The 22,464-nt window shown below is 39.6% G+C and overlaps 1 protein-coding gene across 2 annotated transcripts in view; it reads left to right on the top strand.

Moving 5' to 3' along the window:
• Nucleotides 1-173: 173 nt before the first annotated feature.
• The window catches only part of PLEKHM1 (pleckstrin homology and RUN domain containing M1), a 37,405-nt gene continuing 15,114 nt past the window's right edge, over nt 174-22,464 (top strand). The window contains exons 1-7 of one of the 2 annotated variants that reach the window (XM_074224375.1): nt 174-252; nt 9,112-9,335; nt 10,703-10,950; nt 11,844-12,467; nt 14,729-15,017; nt 17,916-18,177; nt 19,448-20,365. In XM_074224375.1, coding sequence (XP_074080476.1) covers nt 9,288-9,335; nt 10,703-10,950; nt 11,844-12,467; nt 14,729-15,017; nt 17,916-18,177; nt 19,448-20,365 — 2,389 coding nt within the window. In that variant the 5' untranslated portion in view covers nt 174-252; nt 9,112-9,287. The remainder of the gene's footprint in view (nt 253-9,111; nt 9,336-10,702; nt 10,951-11,843; nt 12,468-14,728; nt 15,018-17,915; nt 18,178-19,447; nt 20,366-22,464) is intronic. The other variant, XM_074224376.1, reaches the window with a different exon arrangement.

The following is a 22,464-nucleotide window of genomic DNA, read 5'->3' as shown; positions in this document are numbered from 1 at the left end:
CTTGCTTTGCCCGGTCAGTCCCTCTGGGCCGCCTCCCTTGGGGCGGTTAGCTGGGCCTCTCCAGCCGCAGGCCCCGCCCCCACGGGCCCTCACGCCCGACGATTGGCTGATCTGGAAGGGTGGGCGGGTTGACGTGATGGCGTCAGACGCAGCCGTAGTAGCTTCCTGTTATCACCGGCCCGGAGGCTGCAGCTTCCGGTCAGAGGCGCCAGGAGGCTGTGGAGGAAGTTGCGGCTCTCTTGTGCCCCTGAGGTGAGTCTGGGGTCCGAGTTGGGCTGTGGCCAAGGTGGGAGGTCGCAGACCGGCGCCAACTCCACCGGGAACAGACTAAGACGCCCCCTCCCCAGTGGCCGGAGCCCTCCCTCCCGTGCCCGTTTCCCTGTGGCCTCCTCACGCCCCTCACCCCCACGGATTCTGCCTCCCCACCGTGGGCCCTTGGCATTTAGCCCTTTCCCGTTGACACCTTTCCTCCTCTGCCCACTGTTGCCCCCGGCACAAATCCATGGTTCTAATCTCTTTTAGCTTTTCCATCAGACCCCACCAGTGGGGGCCCCCAGACCCAACGTAATGAAGACCAAGTTTGTTTATTCTCCCTAAGCGCCAAAGATTGGGGATACAGTGGAGGGGGCAGGGGGAGGGACGGGAAAACAGGCCTGCCGGTCAAGGAGCTCTCATTCTATTAGGAAAGACTTGTACAATACATAAACGAGATAGAGACGGAGGGACTAGCTAGCTTCAGCTAGTCCAGTCCAACCTGGGAAGGCCTCCTGCACAAGGTGGAGCTTGGGATGAGTCTTAAGAAAAGCCAGGGATTCCAAGAGGCTGGCTGAGGTGAGGAAGAGCCGGGGCAGAGGCCCAGAGATGGAAGATGGAGCCCTTATGGTTGGACTTCACAAATGGTGGAGTGGGGCAACTCGTGGACTAGGTGAGAAATAGAGGATGACATTGAAGTTGACAACACGGGTGCCTGGAATAAAGTGATACCCTTCCTAGCATAAGGGAGGTTTGGAAAAAAAAGATAATGATCAAAGCCAGCTAGCTGACATGATACATAGAATAGAGTTCAAAGACCTGAGTTCATATTCCTCAGATAATAGCTATATCACCCTGGACAAGTCAGTTAACCTCTGTTTCCTCATTTGTCAAATCTGAATAATAACAACACCTTTTCCCATAGAATTCTTGTGGCACGTATAAATGTTAGCTATTATTATTGTAAGAAAAATAGGAAGATTAGAAAAGGCTGAATTATAAAGAGAATTAAATGCCAAATTGGGCATTGGGAATCAAAGGATTTGGAGAACTTTGGAAAGGGGGTGCGTTTTTAAGCTTTGGCAACAATATAGAGAGTGGAAAGAAGTGAAGCAGGAAGACTAATTAGGAGGTACTACAGTAATAAAGCAAGAGGCTGATGAGGGACTAATTTTGTGTGTTGCTTGTGAGAATGGAGAGTGGGGGACTTATGCCTGTGATGTACAGATAGAAATGACAAATTTTGTTAAGTAATTGAATATAAGGGAGTGTAGCATGACACTGGGGTAGCTAGGTGGTACAGTGGATAGAACTCCAGGCCTGGAGACAGGAAGACTCATTTAAATCTGACCTCAACCACTTACTAGTTGTGTGATCCTGGGCAAGTCATTTAACTTTGTTTACCTGAGTTTCTTCATCTGTAATATGAACTAGAGAAGGAAGTAGCAAACTATGCCAGTATCTTTGTCAAGAACATCCTAAATGTGATCACTAAGAACTGAAGCGACTGAACAACAACAGCAGCAAAAGCATGACATTGAAGTTACGTGACTTTGAAGGACGATGGTGTCCTTGACAGTAAAAGGGCAGTTCTGAAGAACAGTAGTTTTAAGAGGAAAGAGGAAAAAAATTCTTTTTTGTACATGTTGAATTTGAAATCCAGTTCAGAAGGACTAGGAATGAAATTCATACATATATCCAACATATGAGTATGTATATGTATATATATATTTTATATATATATATATGTATGTATATCCTGATAGTCATCTTCTTATAATAAATGAACACATAATAGTTGAGAGATCATCAAGTGAGTATAAAGAAAAAGTAACAAAACTTACTGTATACCCACAATTAAATACATTTGACTTTGATAAAAATCCAGCAGATTTGTATGAAATAGAACTTTCAGACAAGTAAAAGAGAACCCAGAGAAAGCAGAACCAAAAAATCTGTCTAGGAGGTGGTCAACATTGCCAAATGTTTCAGAGAGGTTTAAAAAAGAAGGGTGGGGATAAAAGGACAATAGATGTAGCAATTGAGCACTTTCAAATGAATGATATTGGCAATATGACCTCACACCTTTTCTTCCTCCCAATCTTCTAACTCACTTGAATCCCTTTCTTCTTTCATCCACACTCCCCTTCTCTTACCTTAGTCTGTTCCTGGTTACCACCTCTTTTTCAGATCACTATTTCCAATAACCAACATTTCTTATAGCACCTTTCTTCTTCCAACCTCATAAGTCAGATCACTTAGTTAACAAGTATTTATTCAATTACTACTTTATGTGAGTCAATGTGAAGACAAATATAAAGAATTAGATAATCCATACTTACCAGGAATTTAAATTTTAATAGAGCAGATAGCAAGAACATATATAAATATATTCAAAGTAAATAAAAATACTCGCTCTATATGGCTTGTAGACCCAGACCGAGGCTTCTAAACTGGGGAAGGGCCATCTTGCCCCATTTTGTCTACTATAACTGCTAGATTATACCTGCCAAGCCTTGCCTTCCCCATCTCTTTTTTACAGACTTCCTGATTCCTCTACAGCTTCAACTCCTACTTACTCCAGCACACCTATGCACTTGCTTTGATCCTAGCTCATAAGTCCTTGAAGTTTGCTCTCCATATCATCTGTCTGTGATTAGGTCCAGAACAGTCTAGTTCCTATGGCTGAGCACTGACTTTAGAGATTGACCTGTCATTAGTTCTCATCTACTTGGTCCTGGGAATTGTGTTTCTGGCTAAAACTTCCATTGTCTCCATCACTGTGATGGCAGGTGTTATCAAAATAGTTTGACTGCTTGGTATACATCAGATGTACCCTGCCTGGGGCAGCAAACCAGGCTGTCAATTCCTCTTAACTGACATCTGGATGATACATGGAAGGATTACTCTAATGTTATGTCTGATGCGATGCCTGCAGTTCAGGAGTGAGCAGGTGTCTTAATGACTTGTTCCTCATTCTGTCTTAATGAATTAGCCTTCTTCCAACACTAAGCACTTTGCCAACCTAGTGGTGAATAGAAATGAATCTAATTGTTGATAATAGAGGAAGTGATGAATACAAAAGACAGTGACATATGTAGTTCCTACTGTGGATTCATGTGGAAATGGAAAATTATATTGGTATAGAGACCACTGGAGATCAGTTCTTCTTTTTTGTTAGGTTTGGGTTATTTTTTTCCTTTCACTAAATGTCATGACAAACAGTGATTCCAGAACTGGTGCAGGAGAGCCTTGTAGTGACAAGTGAGAGTTATCTAGAAATTGTTGCCTCTTTAAAAAGAAAAATGGTAGTAACTTGACAGATATATCCTCAGAATCCAGGCAGTGATTGGACTTTTCCCCTCTAGCTGCCACTTAAATAGATTCTGTTTTGTGAGTACCTGAAAGAAGCCATTTGGAAGGTTTTATTTGATTGCCTTCCAGGAAGGCATCTTGCCACAAAATAGCTACTTTGGTTCCTCACTTTGAAACCCCATCCTGGCTTTTTCACACATCATGATAATTTTATTCCTTTGAAATGGCTGAGCTTTCAGTATTCCACCTTATCAACTAACATCTTAACATGGATCTTTTGAAAGCATATTCCTGTAAGAATAAGTTACAGGGTAGGCACCTGCTAGGAGAACTAGAGGTGAAGGGTAGGAAGATAACAGAATAAATTTTGCCAATCTGTTATCACATGAAAATGCTACAAGAAAACTAAAGATCTGGGCAGTATTAAGAAGGGACTTAGAGCAGCAACTGCCTTCCCTGATCCCAACACCCCAAAAAGCTGATCCAAAGGTACTCCTTTAAGGTGGAAGGGCATTTACTTGCTGGATGCTCACATGTCTGGAAGATAGATCCTCACATGTCTAGAAGATCAGCTGCCTTTCTGGGCTCTGAATCACTAAAATAACTTGAACATTATTTTCCAGTAGAAAAAACATGACTCATGCATTGGTACAATAACTGCATTCCAGACTCTTGTTCAGGGATTGCTTGTGTGCTGGGTGGTTAGGGTTGAGAACTTTTATCTAGAGAATAGAAACTGCCTCTTTCTAGTGGATTTTTAACATTTTGAGAGCCATTAGTGGAGATCACCAGGTTTTACACTTCCTCATTTCAATTTTAAGTCTTTTCTAAATCATGTTCCTTTTCTTCTGGTCCTAGGATTCAAAGACAAGTGTCCTAAGTGTAGGGGGTTGAAGTGGATGGGATGCCTAAATGGAAAAGGCCAGGGGAATAGGAACTAGCAGGTTCTGGCTCCACCAGAGATTCTTTAGGCATCATAATAAGTCTTTAATATGTTTGTTTTTATTCATCTAGGGACTTGGTAGGAATAGAGGTGGGGTAGGTGAATGACTTTGACATCCTGGGAAGGAAGGTATACAGTGAATTCCAGAAAATAGTGTCTTATGTTTGTGGGCTTAAATCTATTGCGCACATGTTGACACAATTTAAAAAATTGTAGAAAATTATGGCTGCCATCTGGGTTTTGTCTTAATTGTTACCACTTCAGCCATTAGCTTTTACAGAACTTCTTTTTCAACATGACACAACAGGAGAGGAGGAAGCAGAAGAATAGTGCAGCTGTTTGACTGAGAACTTTAATACATATACTAAATACTGTGATTTGCAAAGCCTCTGAATTTCCTTTCATTATTTCCTCTTATTCCCTCAGCATGCACACTTCTCCCTATTCCCTTTGGGAATGAATTATGCTTGTTGTTTTCTTCTTTGCACTGTGACTTATTTTTTATTGTGCTATTGGTTTGGTCTACTAGGCTATCTTAACAAATAGTGAAAGGATGGGGAAGAAAAATACTAATGCAACAATACCACACTTACAGTCTGTCTCCTCCCCACCCCCATTCACAGGAGAGTAACGTGTCATATATTTTTCTGTTCCATATTGGGGTCATTAAAATCAATCATTACTGTCTTTCAGTGACTTTTTTTTATTGTAGTAATTGTTTATTATATAGTCTCCTGATTTTATTTATTTCACATTTATTAGGTCATACAAGTCTTCTCAAGCTTCTCTGAATTTCTTATAGTCATCATTTCCTGTAACATAATATCTGTTACATTCATATATCATAGTTTGGTCAGCCATTCCCTTAGTTTCCAGTTTTTGTTTGCTATCACTAACAAAAAAACTAATGTTGTGAATATTTTAGTATATATGAGAACTTTTAAAAATGTCTTTTACCTTCTTGAAATATATGTGCTTTAGTGAGATAATTCTAAATTGTTTTTCAGAGTGACTGGATCAATTTACAGTGTATTAATGTACATATTTTCCTATAAACTATCCAGCATTAACTATTTCTATCCTTATTTTCTTTGCAAATTTGATAAACATGAAGTGAAAACTGAGTTATAATTTGCATTTTTTTCTTATTAGTAACATGGAGCATTTTTATATGATTATTGATAATTCGAAGAGTGTTCATACGGGTTTGAGCTGTGTCAGCTCCATCTATTTACAAAGGCTTACGTAAACACAGTCATATCTTAGGTTGCTGGGAAATTGCATGTTAATTTTGTCTGTATGGGAAGCTTCTCTCAGTATAGAGCTCCAGATCACCTATAACTGACAAATTTAGGAAGAATGAGGCCTGAGAAGTTAGACAAATGGACTGCCTAGTCCATTAATCCAGTAATCTTGTCAGAGGCAAGATATCCTGACTATGCCTTAGCGTCTTCCCAAGGCCAACTTTCTCTCCACTCACCTAGACTGCCTCTATCTTGGATATTGGAGCTCATGGTGTGAGGGGCATGAATACTGAGGGGTGAAGGACCAACTCAAGCCAGTTTGTAGATGTAGGACCCTACCTACTCACTTATTGATTCAGATTCAGAGTGAATGTAAATAGCAATTGTCTTCCCCTTCCAGAGTGATTTTTTTTTTAACTATTCAAAAGAGGCTCGTCTTGGTCCCTGAGAAATTCTGAGACTCTTACCCTTCCTTAATTTTTTTTTGAGGTGGTCATTCTTGATAATATAGTTTGAAATGAGGTAATTATTCCTGCTTTTTATTATTCCCCTTGATTCTAGTCTTTTGTTCCCCAAATGAATATTGTTATTTCTTTCTATTCCATAAAGTTACTCCTTTATTAAAGCACTAAAGGAGACAGTTAATTTTATTATTATTCTTATTATGTTGTCAGAGTCTAATCATGAACAATGAGCATTCCAATTATTTGCCTTTATTTTGATAGTGTTTTATAATTCTATTAGATATAAATATTGAGTTTTACTCTCAGATATTATGTTTTATAACTATTTTGAATAATTTCTATTTATTGAGAAATTTGAATAATTCTCTTCTCCAAGAGAATAATTTTAAACACTTTTAAAACTATGTTAGCACCAAATTTGTATTTAGTTTGTTAACTTTGAAATCTTTTCTCTTAAAGCAAAATCAGTAGTACATCCCTTAACAATTAGTAGTTTGCTTCTTTATTTTGAAATAATAAAATTGATTTCTCTTTTTAAGAAACTGGCCTTCATCTATATACTATATTACATTCTATTCTACCTTCCTCAATTAATATGATTTGACTATATCTATATTAGGTGTGAGAAAGACTTAGAGGTAACAAGGCCAGAAAAGTTGGAGGCTGACATAAATAGTATGATTCGAAGTGGGAAGAGTATTCCCCTTCTCCAAATATCAATATACCCTGCAGAAAAATTCTCTAGCCACTGCACTACCTAGCTGCCCCTCAAATGAATTTTGGGGCACTAATAGAGAGAAAGAATTTAGAAGCATGAACCCTGTCTAGGGAAGATAGACTTGAGTGAGAGTCCCTGGGCAACATGAGAGTGGGAGGGTTTGGGTACCAACTATGCAAAAGAGAAATATCTTTTAATCTTTTGAATTGTTGCTGGCCCCAGGTAGCATTATGGAAGTTCTGAACAAACAAAGGCAGTTTGATTTTTAAGAGTAATTTTAGAAACAGACTGTAATCCTTAGCTGCATCAAAATATTTACCTGTGGCATTGAAAACCATTTGTTCCCACATTCCTCCATAGTAGTTGAGAGTATGATAATTGTGAGAATGGGCATTGACACAAACTCACAAACACATTCACTCACTTTTTCATTTACTTGGCTGAAGTGATGCCATAACCTATTCAGATCCTACCAGTTCTTTAAGGACAAACCTGAATCCTATTTCTTTCTTCCTTACTCTCTCACTTTTTCACTTTATCTCTTGTTTGGTTCTCCCGTCTTGTCCAGGCTGGAAATGCAGTGTCTGTTCACAGGCCTTTGTTATTTTATTTGTTGCCTTAAATTTTCTGTTATATATCTTTCCAGGTGGATGATAAGTTTCTTAGTACCATCCACATAGGTACCACCAGTGTCTTTTTAAGTCCCAGTTTATTGTAGGTGATTGGTTCACAATAAATAGGTGTTTTGATTTGATTTCTATGGGAATGATAGTAGAGAGACTCACAGAAGCTTTTATTTGTGACATTTCTGAGCCCATTTGCTCTTCCAAAATTAGTATGGTAGCAACCTGTTCCTGAGAACTCCCCAGAATGGAGACAAACTTAGTGAGAACCCCTGATTGACTTTAGCACTACTGTGACCTAGAACTCTCAGCCTCGAGGCATTCCACCAACCTCAGCCTTCCCAGGAGTAGAGATTCAGGTATGTTTTCCAGCACTTCTTAAAGTCTTTCTAAACACTCAAGCCTGAAATGATCTCTCCTGAATTTTTTTAGCAACTATTTCTCTGTTACTCTCTAATTTGATATTTAATCATAAACTTTTGTCTTTCCTTGTATTACTGTCATAAGTTTTTTATTATTCAGTATGTTTGTATTATCTTTCCAACTGGATAGTAAGTAGATATCACTATGTCTTTTTATCTCCCATCCCCCTACAGATTATTGTCCATAATTGGGACCACAAATATGTTTTTATTTGATTACTGTGGGTATGATAGAGAGACCAGGCTACCTGTCAACTATCATCAGAATGAGAATCATGAGTCTCTCTGCTTGAAAAAAATCAATATCCTGATAACATTGTCCTGTCCCATCTTCAAGATAATCTCTTTTTACCAAGGCCTAGGAATGTGATTCTCACGAACCTATGCTAACAATGTACTGTGCGTTTGTTTGACACTGTGGGATAGAGGGAAAGGGAGCTTTTCAGACATTAGCAGAAAGTAATAAAGAAAACAGTTACACTTTAAAATTAAATGAACCCTTATCCTGAAGGGGAAGCAAAAGCAGCAGCATCACTGAACTTTCATTTTGACTCTGCTCAACAAGTTTAAAAAAAAAAGAAAGATAAAAGTACTGGGGTAAGAGGGGCGGCTAGGTGGCATAGTGGATAAAGCACCGGCCTTGGAGTCAGGAGTACCTAAGTTCAAATCCGGTCTCAGACACCTAATAATTACCTAGCTGTGTGGCCTTGGGCAAGCCACTTAACCCCATTTGCCTTGCAAAAAACCTAAAAAAAAAAAGTACTGGGGTAAGGGGGTAAGGGAAGCAATTACAGTGCCTAGTCTACATTGTAGGTTGAATGTGAATTCCGAATTATTGAGTCACTGTCATGTTCTTTATTGCTCTCTGCCTTGGTAATATTGTTCTTAATCTCAGCTTTGTGATTAAATTCGGGGGAAAATGACCTTCCAACTCAAAATTTCATGATTCTGTGAAATAGATATTGCTCCCTTCCTGATCCTACAAGACTCTTAGTTATCCTTAGGTGCAGAACAAAAGTTAACATGCTGCTGTCCCTAGAGCTGACTTATCTCTATTGAACCCTCTTTTCCCAGAGCCTTTTCCCTCTCCCCTCCTAAAGAAATCTTCCATTTTCACTTCTCTTTTTCAGTTTGTTGACTTCAGGCTTCCCCTTCCGTAGGTGCATTGGGGAATAGCAAGAGAGGAAGAAAACCATGGGAAGAGACATACAAAGAAATGAGAAGCTGGGTTCACTATGTGCTGTGGATGCTGTTTTGTGCAGTAGCTATCATGTGATGATCTAGGTGATTTGCTGGAGGACTGGAGATGCTTTCAACTGTGGACATCGGACTAGACCCTAAAGCACCTATTCCGGTAAGCAGGTTGAGGAGAAAAGGAGGTGGAGACAAAGATGGAAAAACTGGACAGATGATTTGGGTATTTAACTTTTCTCTAACAAAATTGCAGTAATTTCTCATGGAAGTAGTTAAGCATATTTCACTTGCAAAATAAAAAGTCATCACCTGAGTCTCATCCCTGAAGGAATCCCCTGTTTTTGTTGTCTGAGCAACTCATTGGAAATTCTTATTCTGTCGAAACCAATCTATGATTAATAAATAGAACTAGGTGAGAATTTTTTAGGTAGTTTGCTTTTTAAAGTAATCTTAACTTAAAAATACATGTTACCTCCACAAGTGATCCATGATCAACCCCTTTTATTTTTCTTATATGCAGAAAACATGAGCCCAGCTAGGTTCATAGATATCATCTGGTTTCAGGTCTCAGGCTTGACCATGGTGGGAGAGTCATTAAGAGTAATGATTGGGGTGGCTAGGTGGTGCAGTGGATAGAGCACTGGCCCTGGAGTCAGGAGTACCTGGGTTCAAATCTGGTCTCAGACACTTAATAATTACCTAGCTGTGTGGCCTTGGGCAAGCCACTTAACCCCCCATTTGCCTTGCAAAAACCTAAAAAACAAAACAAAAAACCAAAGAGTAATGATTGTACTGAACCTCAATAGGTTTAGCTATATGGTGGTAGAGAATGCTCTTTTCTTACTTGTTCTCCTGCGTGATTGACTGCCAGGCTTCCTGCACTGACTTCACTGATTTAGGGGCTAAATCTAGTCAGAACTTGGTGTCAAAGACCTCCCTTCCATGTATGCCCTCATCAATTCTTTGGCATAATTTATTAGGTTCTTAACGTAGTACAAGTGAATGAGTGTTTCTTTTGCACAGTATAGTCACGATAACACATTTGGAGAAATGAAGCACTGGTCTTAGAGTCATGAAACCATTGTTTCAGTTCTGGCTCTGACACTAGGTAGCTGTGATATCAGCCCCCTCAGCCCCAATACTAATGACTCCCAGAATTCATTTGGGAAAACCCTTTGTAAACCTTAAAGTAATATGTAAATTCAAGTTTTTTTTAATGGAATTTTTTATTTGAGTGATCCTGAGCCTCAGTTTGTTCATTTGTAAAATAGAAGGTGGAGTAGCTCAGGAGGATTGGTAAATGAAGAGATGGAGACCTAGAATGAGGTGACTATGCCTAAGATTTTTAAAAAGTCTGTGCAAAGAACTCCAGTGACTGTTCAAAGGTTTACAAAGTGCTAGTTGATGGCAGACAGGGTCTGTTGTTTTGACACCCATACTTTGAGAGTATTTGATAAAAGGAAAGACCTCAGAAGGCCATGAAGGGCTAGTTTTCTAAAGGCTTATGGTATGTTGACTGCTTTCTAGGTGATTAAGAAGAAGTTGGTGGGGTCTGTGAAGGCATTGCAGAAACAGTATGCAGCTTCTGATGCTGTTGTCACCAGCGAAGATGGAGATGCTAACATCATGTGCAGTGCCTTGGAGGCTGTGTTTATCCATGGCCTGCAAACTAAGTACATCAAGGGTGATACTGGAGGAAAGAGGAAGAAAAAAGGTGGCCAGACACCTCTGCCTCAGCCAGCTTTTTGGCCTCTCGTGAAAATCATTACTCACAGGTTAGAACACTATGGCATAAGGAACTTAGATGAATTTTTCTTTGGAAAGGGAATGTCACAGAGTGGTATTAGTACCTGGAGATACTGCCATCTAATCTACTGGAAAAATCCACAAATAAAATACCATAGGAATAAAGAATGATGTCTTTCTAGGAAGCATTTGCATATTTTATGCAAAGTAAGAGACAGTGGATCAGGACTGAGTGAACTAGAAGTCTAGCTATTGAGGACACACTTCCAGCTAAATTCTATACTAGGTATTGTATATGGGGTATTCATTAATGAGCTATTTATTGAGTGTTTTTCTATATATAAAGCACTGTACTAAGTGCTGTATAGGTGTAGGACACAAAAGAATGTTCCAGTTGAAATCCCATCTCATTGTCAGCACAGTGCTTTATGTACATAAAAGTACTTATCCCAATTTGAAGTAATCTCTCTATATTCTTAAAGCTTTTAAATTCTTCAATTTAACTCATATTGCCCTGTATTGTAGGTAATTGCATTTTTTTTACCTTACCCTACTGATCCATAAGATACTTGAGGGCAAGGATTATGAGGGTTAATATCTTTGCTTCCATCAAAGTACATCTTGCAAGTAGTTGATAGTGCTTTTTGAATGAATGACAGACCCTGAGGTAAGATTAATGAATAATCACACAAAGCTTTGGTATCTATGTTGTTTTTACTTTAAGACTTCAGGGACATACCCTATGTCGCTTAAGTTTAGCCTTAATAGATAATAGTCTCCAAAAACACTTACGAACAGTTTGTCTTCTGCCTATTTGAGTAATTGTATGAGTTTATTTATTGCTTAGTATATAAAGTTGTACTACTCTCATTTGTGCTCTGATTGAGTTGTTTGAAATGAACTTTTTCCTCCTATTTTCTAGAAACACAATTACCGATTTAGAGCATTTGACCTTCATCAATACAGATGTTGGTCGCTGCCGGGCCTGGCTGCGGCTGGCCCTGAATGATGGACTGTTGGAGTGCTACCTGAAATTGCTTCTACAGGAGAAGTCTCAGCTCTGTAAGTACTATCAGCCAACGGCCTTGCTACTAGATCCTGAGGAGAGTGAGATCTTCCTCAGCTTATTACAAGGATTGACTTCCTTGTCCTTTGAACTCTCCTATAAATCTGCCATTTTAAATGAGTGGACCATAACTCCACTAGCACTGTCTGGCCTTTGCCCACTCTCAGAATTGGATTCTCTAACTGGAGGTGTAGAATTATCCCGGAAGAAGTCCCTGGACTCCATTTCACAATCTTCAAGCTCTGAGGACATTGAGGTCCAACACTCAAGCAATAAGATAAGATGTGGCATGAAGCTGACTTCATCCTCTCTCAGCCTCAACACAGCCAGCTCCTCTCAGTTGTCCTGCAGCCTGAACTCAGACAGTTGCCTCCTCCAAGAGAATGGTACCAGGAGCCCTGCCCACTTTGAGGAGCCCATGTCCTGTGATTCAGACCTAGGGACTGCATATACCTTTGACTCAGACAGGTCTTTGCAAGAGTAAGTATTTATTTACTCATTCATCATGCTTTGACAGCCACTGCACAATACTGGGCCATTCCTTGTTTCAAAAAATATAGCCCCGGGGGCAGCTAGGTGGTGCAGTGGATAGAGCAACAGCCCTGGAGTCAGGAGTACCTGAGTTCAAATCCGGCCTCAGACACTTAATAATTACCTAGCTGTGTGGCCTTGTTTTTTGTTTTTCTTTGCAAGGCAATGGAGTTAAGTGACTTGACGAAGGTCACACAGCTAAGTAATTATTAAGTGTCTGACGTCATATGTGAATTCAGGTCTTCCTGACTTCAGGGCCAGTACTCTATCCACTGTGCTACCTAGCTGCCCCAGAAGCTAAGATTAATCTTATGTAAGCAGAAACATAGAGGAAGAAACAAACAAGCTAGGGAAGAAGGTGCAGTGAGTGAGCATTTTAACTAGCTTTCCAGAAGGGTTTTCCTGTCTGCCCAGAAGGAGATGAAAAGAGATGTTGAAGGGGGTAGGCATGGTTATGATGGAAACAAACATTTCAAAAACTGACCTGAATAAATTTGAATAAAAACTGAATAAAAAACTTGTTTCCATAGATGCCAGTTACCAAACCTACTTTAATCTGCTTTTTACTGTTTTTTTCCTACCACCATATCATAAGCCTTCATTTCCTCTTATAGAGAAGTCATCTTTTTCTTTATCATGTGCTCAACCTTTTGGCTTGAAATACCACCCTCTTTTTAGCCAGATTTGTGGTTGGAATTTTCCAGACCTTTAATTGTTTGGGAAGCTCAGTGCTAAAAATAACCACATTTGTAGTGCTGTTGGCTAGTATGGAAATTGGGGATCATATCTAAGAACTTGATGCTAGGCTGCCAGTTGTGGAGAAACTGCCCATTGTAGAACTAGAAGGCCCCATTATGTAACAGATAGCCTAACATGCTTAAAATTAGTTGGCAAATGTTCTTGTCTGTACTCAGGTAATTTTAGTTCTCAACTAACTCCAAGTTATAAGTTTGACTTCTCTGAATTTTGCTTTTAGAAATGTTAGCGCTAAAAATATTAAAGAACTTGATTTATATACACCGTATCTCAGTTAAGTGGTCTGCTTTTTATTTATTTTGTTAGTTGTAGAGCACAGAAGCAGGAGTAAATTCTTTCTTGGCCCAACTTCATATTAGAATAGCCTTAGTTTTCATATCTTCAGTATTTATATTGAAATTGTGGCTATCTCCTTATACTAGACCACATGCATTGTTTCCACTATATTAGTGCTGTGTTCCAAAAACCTTGATTACTCATCTGAAGATCCTGAATTTGACAGTGGAATAATCCATTGGCCAAATGGAATACAAGATAGAGACTTTAGCAGGGAAAAAATAGTTAACATAAAACTGCTTGAATTTTAGAATGGAGGGGTAGAAGGCATTCTTCCCAAAGGTTATTTTTTACAGGGTCAAGTATGTTTCAGAAATAAGGTAGAGCCTTCTTAAACTTCACTCCCCTTCAACCCAGAAGAGGTAATATGTATAATAACATCACAATGTGACAGATACACTATATCAGTACTTCCCATCTCAGAATTTCTAGGGAAGGGAAAGTTTCCCTGTTTTCAACAACTTCCAACACACCAAGCCCCATCTATTTTATTCATTTTAGTACCACCATCCTCCTTCTTCTGCCCTGCCACTCCTCCTTTTACTGGTACAGGAAGTATCTTCTCTGCCATTGCTTAGAAACCCTTTGAAATATCTCCTCAGTCTCCAGTAGATAACATTTGGAATAAATGCTCCTCCTTGAGGAAAAGCTTTTGTGAGCTTCCCAATTCCCAAGATTATGGAGCTTAGAGGCTAATAAACTGTGGTTACCTAGACTCTGGTCTCTGACATTTGGGGTTTGGAATTTACTAAAGGTGAATGCCCAGCTTCCATTTCCTGCTCCTTACAGGTATTTTATGGTTTTTTGTAACCTTTGCTTTCACCACTCGTTGTCTTCCCTCCCCCCACCCTTCTAACTCCTGGAAAGTATTGCATAATGGGAAAATAGAGAACTGTGTGTAGATGAGGGGCATGGAGTGTGAGTGGTAAATAGAAGGATATTTAGGGGAATTTGGTTGTGATCTTTTTTAATCTGTCAGATGATAACTTGTCATATACAAGTCTGAGATTTTTTTTGTTTTGAATTCAGCAATAGGTTAATTTAGGTACCAACTATGGAAAACCACCTCAGAATCAGGTTCCTACACTTTAACCATTTCTCTCTTCTCTCATCCTTAGCACTACAGCACACATGCATTTGGATGGATCTACAGGACTGCTCACTGCCTCAAGATGCCCTTTGGATAGCAACCATAAGCATGAGCCAGCATCCCTGGTTTCAGGTGCCCTGAGCTTGCTTCAGCCCTGTTTGACTGATACTAGTCATGCAGATAGAAGTTCATCCCTGCAACTTTATAGTCCTAAGGAAGAGTCACAAGCACCCTGTGCCTCAATTGGACAAGAAACAATCCAAGAGCATGACAGCTCTGAAATGGATGATTACCTTGCTTCGTCTGCTCACTCTCCAGTAGGTATTGCAGTTTGTTTTCTTGGGTCAGTGACCCTGGTGGAAGGCTGCTTGGGAGACAGCCTGCTGTAGTGAAAAAAGCCATGTCTTTCAAGTTATTGAACTTTTCTTTTTTTTTTTAATTTTTGTTTATTTAAGGCAATGGGGTTAAAAGTGACTTGCCCAAGATCACACAACTAGGCAATTATTAAGTGTTTTTAGTGCTCCTTCTCTCAGAATGGCCACATCTTGGCTCTGGACAGCAGCTTCTTTCTTTGTTCCCTACCATTTGTGTTTGATTGGCCAGTCTACCCTGAGATCTCAGGGCTAAGCAATAAGACCAGTGAAGAAACAACCTATGGGTTGAGAGTCCTTGGTTCTGGGGCCCTGGCCCTTTGGATAGGCTGGTTCCTTTGGAGCGTAAGACAGCCCCAAAAGTGTACTATTTGAATGTGGAGAAAGAGAATGGGCTAAATCAGAAAGAAACTTTTTAGGTTTTTTTGCAAGGCAGATGGGGTTAAATGGCTTGCCCACAGCCACACAGCTAGGTAATTATTAAGTGTCTGAGACCGGATTTGATCCCAGGTACTCCTGACTCCAGGGCTGGTGCTTTATCCACTGTGCCACCTAGCCACCCAAGGAATGTTTTTTTTAATTAGAAATTTTTTTCAGTTCAGCCAGCATTTGAATAGCTGCAGATCTAATCTTAAAACCAAGAAGACCATGGTTTAAATCCTTACTAGATGTGGGACCTTGGGCAAGTCACTTAACTGCTGTAATTCTGTAAGACTAATAGGTCACAGGGAAAGTGCCAGCCTTCATTAGCTTCTTCTGATTTGATTGAAAGATATGGCATTAGAAGACAATGAGCAAGATTTGTTTGTCCCTATGCAAAAAAGCTCCTTATCACTTTTTGTTTGTTTTTTGAAAGGCAATGGGATTACATGATTTGCCCAAGGTCACACAGCTAAATAAGTTTTAAGTGTCTGTGGGTGGGTTTCAACTCAGGACTTCCTGACTCCAGGGCCAGTGCAGTGCTCTATCCTCTGTGCCACCTTGCTGCCCAAGGCATCCACTGATCCTTTCCCACATTTAGATAGCAACAGGTTTTCTCCCAAAGGGATCCCCATTTGATACCTGTTATCCTAGCAACTTCACTGTTTCTAGCCTCCTAGAACTATGTTTTATGTATTAACCCAACAATGTTATATTTTTTCCATCAGATGAACATCTCCATCAAAGTCTTCATTGGCCATGTCCATACTATATTTTTCATGAATCTATAATCAGGTTTCCTGAATCTGGAGGGACTACTACTTTGATAGTTATTTTTACCACGTTTTTTAGAAATTGGTCCTCATATCTGTTTGGTTTAGGAATGCTGTTGTTCATAAGCTAATATGCTTATTTATTATCTCTACTTTATTGTAGTCTTTGATCCTTATTTTTGTATGTGACAAATATGTATTTAATACATTTTATATAATAACTGTGAGGGAAAAGGGCTAGCCAGGCAATCAGTTAAGAAATATTTATTAAGAGCTTATAATGTGCTTGGGACCATGTTAAGTGAACAAGTATAGCAAGAACAGGAAAGCTGTCCTGGATGACTCATCATCCTGTCTCAGAAGGAAATACTATTTCTCTATCTCTTTCGAGAAGGCCCTACCTGGTGGGAGGGCTCAGGTTTATAGGATTCTTCTTGACCCTGGTGATTGAAAGCTTGTGCTGTTAAAAAGAAGAAATACTAATCCACCCTGCAAATTTTGTTCTGTTCCTGAATTGGAAGGAATAGATGGTCAGTTAGCACCTAATAGAATTAAATTAACCAAAAGAAAATCTTCATTGCCTCTTCAGTGCATCCCCTCTATGGCCCTTTTGTTGTTTATTAATGTGTAGGTTTGGGTGTGTGGGTTTTTGTTGGTTTTGTTCTTTAAAGGGCCTCAAAGTATGATGGAAGGGGTTGCAGCCTATAACCTCAATATGGGTGTTAACAGCAACACTATTAAGTAAGCTGTTGACTTCTGGTGTTTTCATGGTTTCCTTTGATTAGATAGGCAGATATTCAATCTACTTTCTTGTCTTTTCTCTTTCTCTTGATTTTTACATCTAGAATATAAAGGCAGAAGTTGAGGTAGGAAGGAACAGGAATGGAAATCATTGCCCATCAGAGCTGGAGAAGGGGATGGGAGGTGGAAAACTTTGACATCTATTCAGAATGGCAAAAACATATAAAATGACCAACTAAAGAGCCTCCTTCCCCCTCCTGACCTAAATGACAAAAACATTTAATTTAAAGACTTTGACTTGAAGTATGATATGACCTGAGTTCAGATCCTACCTCTGACCCTCACTGGCTGTCAAACTGAGACTCTTCCATTTTTTGATATTGTAATATCATCCCACTTAGGGGAGACTCTGAAATAGAGACATTCTATTATAATCCCACACACAGATTGTAACTTCATCCATCTTGACACTGACATTCAATCAAAACACATACACCAGAATGTCTAAACTGAGCAGAATCATGATTCTGACACCCTAACCTGGAGCCTCAGTGCATCCTTTTCTAAAATGGAGATATCAACTACTCATAGGCTTATCTTGAATCTCAAATAAGATAATGCCTAAAGCCCTTTGTAAACCTTAAAGCATTATATAAATTTGGCTAATTTTTTGGATGGAACCTTTGATTTCATCAGTATAGGGAATTCAGTGAGGAAACATCTTAGTACCTGTTTGACAACTTAGAAATATTAGAGAGTTTCCAGCAGCATTGATAGTTTAAGTTGCCTCCCCAGGGTCATACAGCCTGTATATCCGAAGTAGAACTAGAATCTAGGGCCTCTTTTCTCAAAACTAAATTATATTGCTTCTCATAAGGTCAGTATTTGTTACTTTTCTCTTACAAAATAGGAAAGCAAAAGTTGGATCTCAGAAGATGATTTCTATCGGCCTTCTCCTGAGAGGGTCCCAGATAGTGCTTCAGATCTCTCTGGGGGAGGGACCCCAGAGACAAAACCTGATGTTCATAATCCTACTTCTGAAGGGCTAGGGAAGAACCATTTTAAAGACCCCTCAGATCAAGCTTCTGTGCCTTCCTTGGAAGCCAGGACAACCAAGCCAATCCCTGATTCAGACTACAAGCACTTCTGGGTGGTCCATCGGAGACAGATTGGTATGTATAGACTTCTGTTGTGTGTATTTTCGGTTTATTTCTATCATTTGAATCCTGGTTCCTCTTAGTTTCTGTTATTAAATTCCCTTTGGAGGATGGGGAGAAAAAATTCTAGTATCAAGACATAAAAATTATTATCAAATCATGTAGCAAACCAATTTAAAATCACATATTTAAAGAAAGGTCATTTTCCCTTGATAATATTAATGATCAGAAATATGAATAATTTTTGATAGCCATGCTACAAATGATTGTCCCTTTGGAATTAAAGTCACACTAGAGAAATGTGTACTGCCTGACTATAAAATAAGTTGGTGACTTATGTTTTTGTTTTTGCAAGGCATGGGGTTAAGTGACTTGTCCAAGGTCACACAGCTAGGTAAATTATTAAGTGTCTGAGGACTCCAGAGCTGCTCTATCCACTACACCACCTAACTGCCCCAAGTTGGTTATCACTATCCCAAGGTTTCTTTTTAAAACACTAATTTTTGCTATTTCTGAAGATATAGTAATCTTGATGAGGTCTGCTAACAGTTCTGTAATGTTTAGCATTGTCACAGCTCTTTATAGTAAAGATAATCCTTCCATATTTGACACTATCAGATACCATTTTAATTGTCATAATCTGGGGCGGCTAGGTGGCATAGTAGATAAAGCACTGGCCTTGGAGTCAGGAGTACCTGGGTTCGAATCCGGTTTCAGACACTTAATCGTTACCTAGCTGTGTGGCCTTGGGCAAGCCACTTAACTCCATTTGCCTTGCAAAAACCTAAAAAAAGAAAGTCATAATCTATTGTATTTATAAATTTGAATACTTTCCTTTAAAAGTGAGTGAACATTTCTTCCTGTATTTTCTCTATTTCCTGTGACCTGGCCTTGGCAGTAATGTATGGAATCTGAAACAATCCCTTCATTTGGTTTTATATTAAATCTATTCTGTTCCCTGGATTTTGCCCTTAGCTTTTGAGTGAAACTAGTCTGTAATACTATTTTTTCCCCTTCCCACTTCAGATTTGTTGCTCTATGCTTGACTCCTGGGCTATAGAATCCCTTTAGATAAAGTTAAAGGATGTTGCAATGTCCATATGCATATGTTTCCACTTAGGTCCACACATACACACACACACGCATGGTGACCATAAGATTTTAGTGAGTTAGGTCTCTTGAGTCAAGCTCAAGCTCATTTTTGTTGTAATACTTTATTCCTTAAGTTGTCCTTCTGGTCCTTAGGTAGTAACTTTTTTTTAAACTGAAATCTCTTTGCTTGTAGGACTCTACAACCCATTCAGGGGCCTCATAAAGCTAGGTACATTGGAACGCCGTGGGGCCATGGGAATTTGGAAGGAGTTCTACTGTGAGCTTGCCCCACTTGAGTTCCGCCTCTATCTGAATAATGAGGATCGTGAGTGTGTGGAGAATTGCTCCCTTCTTCGATGTGAGTCTGTGGGGCCAGCCCAAAGTGATGGGCGCTTTGAGTTGGTATTTTCCAACAAGAAGTTGACACTTCGTGCTCCCTGCCAGGATGAAGCTGAGGATTGGTTGGACCGACTGCATGAAGCACTGCAGAAATGCCGACCTCAGCAAGAACAAGAATGGGAAACACTCCAGCTCCCAGACCCATTGGAAGATTTAGAGCACCCCCAGGGCAGCTCCTTTAGCCACCCCATCCCAATCTCCCAGGAGGAAGCATCTTTAGGTGGCCATTTTGATTGGCCATTTCCACTGATACCTGAACTAGATGCTATTAAAGAATCAGTTCTTTACATGCATACAGAGAAGACCTGGACTCCCTTAATTTTTTCTTTGTCTTTGGAGTCTCTAAAATGCTTCAAAATGAGAAACCATGAAAAGATATTAAGTGATAGCCATGGGATTGAAACAATCCGAGATATTCTTCCAGACACAAGCCTGGGGAGCCCAGCTTTCTTTAAAATTATCACAGCCAAGGCTACCTTGAAGCTGAAGGCCCAGAGTGCAGATGAGGCAACAGCCTGGAGAGAGCTTGTACGAAAAGTTTTAACATCCTATTTGGAAACAGCAGAAGAGGCATTGACTCTTGGTGGAAGTCTAGATGAAAATTCCCAAGAAATCTTGAAGTATGCAACAGGAAAAAATGGTTTCCTGTTGCAGTACCTGGTGGCCATCCCCACAGAGAAAGGACTGGATTCCCAAAGCTTCTTTTGTGCAGGTAGGAGTGGACTCAGCTGTAGAAAGCACCTTTTAATATAGTGCTTCATTACTGGTGAGTCCAGACAGTGCGAGGATGTCTTTGATAAATGACTATTTCTTGGTCTTTTCCTTTGTGGCTTCATGAAAAGCCTCTCCTGACTGTCCTTGTTTCTTTCTCTCTCCCTCTCTTCCTGTCAGTTCATGACCTTTTTTCCTCCCATCTTAATAAGCTGTTGTCAGAAATGGCTGGCAGTCTGTTTGGAGCCTGCCTCACCCCATAGAACTGAACCGCAGTCCTCCTTCATTGTTCTGCTCTATTTTAAAGTATTTTTATCCTTTCTTGAACCTTGTTCCCTAAACTGCCCACTCCAATACACATATCCATTAATTTATACCCATAGGTGAACAGTCTATATTCTAAATATAACAAAGAATAGAAAATGTTTGGAAATCCCTTGTAAAAAATCATTGAAAATGAAGGAAAGAGGGGCGGCTAGTTGGCACAGTGGATAAAGCATAGCCCCTGGAGTCAAGAGTACCTTAGTTCAAATCCTGTCTCAGACACTTAATAATTACCTAGCTGTGTGGCCTTGGGCAAGCCACTTAATCCCATTTGCCTTGCAAAAGCCTAAAAAAACAAAATGAAGGAAAGAACTGGTTCAATTGAATGATAACTAAGGGATAGAATGTTAGGACTAAGAGAAATAATCCTGTAGTTGGTATCTGATAAGAGGGCCATGAAGCTAGGGAGAACAGAATTAGAGAGGGACCAGTGGTAAAGATGAATCTATCCATAAGCTTCTTGAAAAGTCATGCCATCCATGCAAATTCTACCTTAGTTACCAGTTGAAAGAAGAGATAGGGGAAGTAGTGTGAGAAAACATATCATCAAGACTTTTAGTTGGTCATTAAACATATTGTTAAGGGCCTTCTGTGAGATAGGAACATGGGTATAAGTGAAGGTGAAAGCTGAGGCTTAGTAGGGATTGTAGGACTCAAGCAGTGATATGGTAAGGGGATTAGGGATTTGAAAACAGTATAATATAGAGCTGAATTGGATCAACATGTGGTTCAAGATGGGGGTAGGAGAGACTGACTGGTGCAAGGGAAATGACCTGGGAAAGAACTGAGGGATCTAGGGATCAGAGTCACAATATGGACAAAGGGTAGAGTTTGGTAAGGAAGATTGAGGGAGAGGTGAAAAAGTCAGTAGACTCAGTAGGAAGTCAGTAAAACTTTGGAATTCTCAAGAAGGTGATACATTTGTGGCTATTGACAAACTCAAGGGTATGACCATTTTTATGTAGGTGGAAAAGAGTAGAATGGTGACTGATAGAGAGTAAGATATTCAGAGTGTGAAATCAGCCATATCTGTTCCACAGATTGCTATTCATACCCTTTAGAACTCAATCAGTTTAGTAAAACAGTAATATCTTTATATTTCTATTCCAAAAACCTGATTGTGCCCTCAATTATTAAATGCATAACAGCAGCAGCAGGACATGGATATAGTGTCAGTCACCTGAAGGATGCTGGCAGTCACCTAAATTCTGTATGTCTAGGCAGCTCCCTAGACCTTAAGGGAGTTCTGCTAAATCACTGTGATTGTGATATGCATTAGTGAAAGAAATTTCTCCACACTGATGAAGTCAGAATTCCTTTCCTTACTCTCCTAGTGATTACATAGCATTGTGAGAATTAGGCTTCAGATGGCAAGGAAGCACTATGTTGGCTTTGCTTAGCCACCCTTCTGTTAAAAGATGTGCTGAGGGGAGTTGTTATATTTAGGCACTTTGAATGGACTTGATTCTATAGGGTAGTATTTGTAAGATTGTTCAAGTCCTAGAATGTTAGACCTGAAAAAGACATGAATCATCCAACCCAAGCTGTTCATTTTATAAAGGAGACCTAAACACAAAGGGGTTGGGATTATTTAAATTCACACTTGAATTTACTGGTGGGATTAGGACTAAACTCAGGGATGATTAGTACACACAAATCTCAGAACAAAAAGAGGGAGAAAATTTGTCCTTTCAAATTGAGTTTTGGGTGTTTTCACAAGTTCTCCAGTGGTTATTATTCTATCAAAGGGAGGGTCTATAGGCTAAGAAAGAAGGT

Source organism: Macrotis lagotis, chromosome 2 (assembly GCF_037893015.1).
Source record: "Macrotis lagotis isolate mMagLag1 chromosome 2, bilby.v1.9.chrom.fasta, whole genome shotgun sequence".
NCBI classification, from domain to species: Eukaryota; Metazoa; Chordata; class Mammalia; order Peramelemorphia; family Peramelidae; genus Macrotis; species Macrotis lagotis.
The sequence above is the reverse complement of the archived record's forward strand: the minus strand, read 5'-3'. Positions and strand labels throughout refer to the sequence as shown.